General features: G+C 51.9%; 1 protein-coding gene across 1 annotated transcript in view; it reads left to right on the top strand.

Annotated features, from left to right (window-relative positions):
* TBC1D22B (TBC1 domain family member 22B) overlaps window positions 1-4023 on the top strand; it is a gene marked incomplete in the record, with an annotated part of 102702 nt that extends 98679 nt beyond the window's left edge. Inside the window, 1 exon segment of the mRNA XM_014587860.2 lies at window positions 2091-4023. Within this exon segment, the coding sequence (XP_014443346.1) occupies window positions 2091-2219 (129 nt within the window).
* Between the last annotated feature and the right edge of the window lie 567 nt (window positions 4024-4590).

Raw genomic sequence — 4590 nt, 5'->3', positions numbered from 1 at the left:
GTGTGAGAAGAGGGTGGGAAAGGGCAGAGGGTCAGACATAGGGGTAAATATATATATATATATATGAAACTAGAAATGGAAATTTATTGATAACATGCATGATTAAGTCACTATGCAGTATATTCTGGATGGATAACCATTTTTTGTGTGCTGTGACGATGATTAGAGGATGAATGTAAATTAATTTTAAAAATTTCAGGAGAAAACTCATGAAAACCATTTTTCAGGAAATTAAAAAAAGTATATTTGAGGACTGCAGTAAGCTGTGTAGTCCCAGCTGGGTGCTACTTTGGCGTATGTTCATTCTACTCACTGAGGTTTATGCCTAGGGTCAGACTTGTGTTCAGGGACATGTATATATCAGCTGCGCTTGCTACTGGAAATATTTAGATTAATTAAGTTCATTAGTGAATAAATAAAATGGGGGAAAGGCATAGAAAGCAACCGTGGATACCAGAGACAGTGTGGGAAGAGGGTGGGACACGGCAGATGGTGAGAGAGAGGGAATCAAGAACGGCAAAATAACAACATATACAGGAAACAGGAAATGGAAAATTGTTGACGATAACACGTATGTTGATGTGCTTGATTGAGCCAATATACAGTGTATTCTGGATGGGAAATCTCATTTTGTTTGCTGTGATGATGTATAGTGAATGAATGTAAATAAATAAAGGAAAAAAAAAGGCAGGGTTTTTTGAGAGAGATTTTCACTACAGAGTGCGTGCACTCGCCAGAGAGACAGGAAGCAAGAAATCACCCCCCAGGCGGGATGGCCATGTCGCAATCCCTTCTCCTCCATTCTCCTCTCAGGATCTTAGGAACACACGCACACATGCCTGGCATGAGTTTAAGCCTCCAAGTCTAGGACTCGAACTACAGTTGACTACATGGGAGTCCAGTGACATAACCATTATGCCATCTGCTGGTCCCTTTAAAAAGTCTTTATTGCAGGCTAGCCAGTGGTGTGGTGGTTAAGGCAGCTGGAGCCCACTGGCCAACCAAGTGACTCAAGTCCCAGACCCAGCCTGAAAAACATGTTCGTGTGTGCACATATGTGCCCACAATCCTGAGAGGATCCTAAGGTGTGGCCATCCCCCCGTGGGGGGAGATTTCTCACTTTCTCTCTCTCTCCAGCCCTATATCAAAACCTACATGTGCCCTATATCAAAAACTCCAAAAGAAAAAAAAAAAGAAGAAAAACTAGGACCAGCAGATGACCTAGTAGTTACATCACTATACTCCCACATGGGTGACTGCGGTTTGAGTCCCAGACCCGGTGGCTTGAAACTCACGCTGGGCATGCGTGCGTGTGTGCCCAAGATCCTGGGAGGAGAATGGAGGAGAAGGGATTGTGACGTGGCCATGCCTTCTGGGGGGTGATTTCTCACTGTCTCTCTCTCTAACTCTCCAGGGAGCGCACGTGCCCTAAGGCAGAAACCCTGGGGAAAAAAAGAAAAACTTTATTGTCATTCTCTATAATATTTTTTAAGAATTATTTTATTTAACTTTATTTATTTATTTAATTTTAATTTTAATTTGACCAGAGAGAGACAGAGTGAGACCAAGAGTGAAAGAGAGAGGGGGATGGAGAAAGTGAAAAAGCAAGCCACCAGGTCTAGGACTCGAACCGCAGGCAGCCATGTGGGAGTCCAGCACCCTTAAACACCACACCACCTGCCAGCCCCCACCTGCCTCTTTAAAAATATTATAGAGAAGTGGGGCCAACAGGTGGGATGGTATTTAAGGGCTCTGGACTCCCACATGGGACTGCAGTTCGAGTCCTGGACCTGGCGGCTTGCTTTTTCACTTTCTCTCTCTCTCGCTCGCTCTCGCTCTTGCTCTGGCTCTGTCTTTCTCTGGTCAAATTGAAATAAATAAACAAAGTTAAATAAAGTAGTTCTTTGGGGGTGGGGAACGCAGGTGTTCGTGGATCAGGGAATCAGCAGAGGCTTTTCGCTCCCGAGGTCAACCAGGGACTAAGGCCATGTGGGAGGAGGGAGACTGGACCGTTTGGGATGTGTGACCCAGGAAGGCAGACCCGGTGGTCTGCAGTGTGGAGTATACCAAAGCCCTTTCTTGCCTTCCAGGGTCTCCTCATGCTGCTACAGAACCTGCCTACGATACACTGGGGCAACGAGGAGATCGGGCTGCTGCTCGCTGAGGCCTACAGACTCAAGTACATGTTTGCCGACGCCCCCAACCACTACCGCCGATAGGTGCTGTCTCCCCCGGGGACCCGGACTGCCCCCATCTCTGATGGCAATCTGCTCACCGTGGCCACTGTGCGAGCCGTGGACCCTGGCCAGGAGCCACTCCTGCTGTACAAAGCTCACACCCGCCATCCAGGTCTTAACTCTTCGGCATCCACCACTCCATGTCTCTGGATGTGTCTCTGGGACCACTGTCAGTATTCCAGGCCACGTGGATGGGCCCAGCTCTGGGAGAGGACAAAACCGGAGGTACAGGGTTGTCTGCCCCTTGAGAAGAAACTGGACAAAAGGGGAAGGCTCAGGGTCTCAGCTCACACTGTCCCTACATGGGCTGCCTCTTGCCCCCTGGCCCCAACTAAGGCCGCTGCTTTTGTGACATAGTTTGATTTGATCACAGGTCAGAAACGCCTTATGTTCTCAAGACCCCTGGTCCCTCTGCTCTCCCCGGTCCTAGCCCCTCCCCTTCTGCCCTTGTCTGAGCCAGGGAGGGGCTGCGTTAGAGGAGCTGTCCTCAGATGGAGGAGGCCAACACCCAAGGGCTAGGGATCTGGTTTCCCTTTTCTCACCAGGCGCGTGCGAGCGTGTGCGTGCATGTGTGAGTGTGTGTGTGTCTGTCTACGTGCCCATCAGCATTCAGCCACGTGTCTGAATCTCTGCATCCCGACTAGTCCCATCAGAACCCGCGGGGAAGGGCAAGGGTCCCGTGACCAAGTGTACAAGCGTCCCTTGAGAAGGATCAGGGTAGGGGAGGGAGCGAGGGCTTTTTGCCTCTCCGAACCCCTTTTCCACAATGACCCACTCCAAGATACTAGGTGTAGATTGTGCTCTGTGCGGTAGAGGTGTACAGATACACGTCCTCTTTGTAGCAGGTAGGGTTTCGTATTCACAGTGTGCGTCAGCTGTGGAAGCAATCGAGGTCACTAGCACAGACGCAGCTCCAGGCGGGTGGCTGCAGCGCCTCCAGTTGGTTCCTGGGTACCCCACCATGAGGGAGGTGGAGCAGGAGTCTGCTCAGGTGAGCGTGGCCAGGCAGGCGCAGCTGCCTTGAGATGCAACGGCAGGCTTCCCCGCATCAGTGTCTCCACGGTCCCCTCCCCTCCCTCCACTCCTCCCAGGCCTTTCTGGAGCGTCTGCCCCACTCCTCCCCATCTTCGGCAGGGGGAACCCCCGACCCGTCACCCTTAGCAGCCTCCCCAAGAAGGGACTGCAGAGGTAGAAGCACTTTCTACATGTTTTTAGCCCCTGCCGTCCCCCTGAATCTGGAGAGGGCTTTTGTTTGCCCATTCCTAAGTCAGCGTTGTATTCAGGACAAGCCGTGACTGACTAGTCAGTGCCAAGGAAAGGTCCCCGGTTTGGGGCTCTTCTCAGCGTTCGGTGTCCCTCCTGTCACCATCCCACCCCACGCAGCTCATGTGCCGTGCGGCCCACATTCAACTGTCGGGGTTTGGTAGTGGAGAGCTGGAGGACAGGGCCAGCAGCTGTCATCCTCATGGGAAGCCAAGCAGAGTCCCCAGTGGGTGACACCCTTGAGTCTCCTTGACAGTGAGGCCCAGCGCACCACACCCAGCCATGAGTTAGGCGTCTCACCCGGAGCTGTTTCTCAGGCATTCTTCCCAACCCTCTCCTCTCCCTTCGGTGTGCCTCAGTAATCTCCGTCACAGAGTGGGGGGGCTGTGACCCTCCCTCCGCCGGACTAACTAAAGAAAGACACTTGTGTTCCCAAGTGGTGGTTTTATTTTTTTAGTTTTTATGTTTGTATGGGAAATTGTGGATAAAGTGAAAGAATTGTAAATAAATAGTGTTATTTCCTCCTCCATCTGCCGATTCTTCTCCTGTGGATTCGTGTCACCTAAGGAGCCTCCGTATCTCAAGTTTTTCTTGCTGAAACTAGTTAAGGGAGAGAGAGACGGTCCTCCTGCAGGACGCGCAGGGGACCAAGAGAAGACCCAGTCATTCTCAGAGGACGCCAGCGAGCGCACACGGAGCGTCTGCTCTGCGAGAGCTGCTGTGGAAGCCGTGGCAGTGAGAGACGTGGCTCCCGAGAGCCGACGTCTGTGGGCACCTGGCCACGCACCGCGAGTGGCGCTTTACAGGGGTTATTTCATTCATCCAACAGGAACACGGGCGCCATTGGGAGTTGGCAAATGGACTGGAATTTCAGTGCTGGGTGAAAGCCTTCAGGGGCCTCGCTTAACATCCTCCTGGTTCACAGGGGAAAACCCAACCTGAGGCCACAGCAGCCTCCGAGTCAAACCAGAGCACGGGCCTCCCCCTGCCTGCCCTCTCTGGTGTGCTTTCCACCAGACCGAACAGAGCAGGAACTGGCCCTCTGTTGAGGGCAGGGCACTGCGTTATGGCTCTTTTGGAGGTTGTTTTC

Source organism: Tupaia chinensis, unplaced genomic scaffold, assembly GCF_000334495.1.
Source record: "Tupaia chinensis unplaced genomic scaffold, TupChi_1.0 Scaffold000238_1, whole genome shotgun sequence".
NCBI lineage: Eukaryota > Metazoa > Chordata > Mammalia > Scandentia > Tupaiidae > Tupaia > Tupaia belangeri.
Note: the sequence above shows the minus strand (reverse complement) of the source record. Positions and strands in the feature narration are given on the sequence as shown.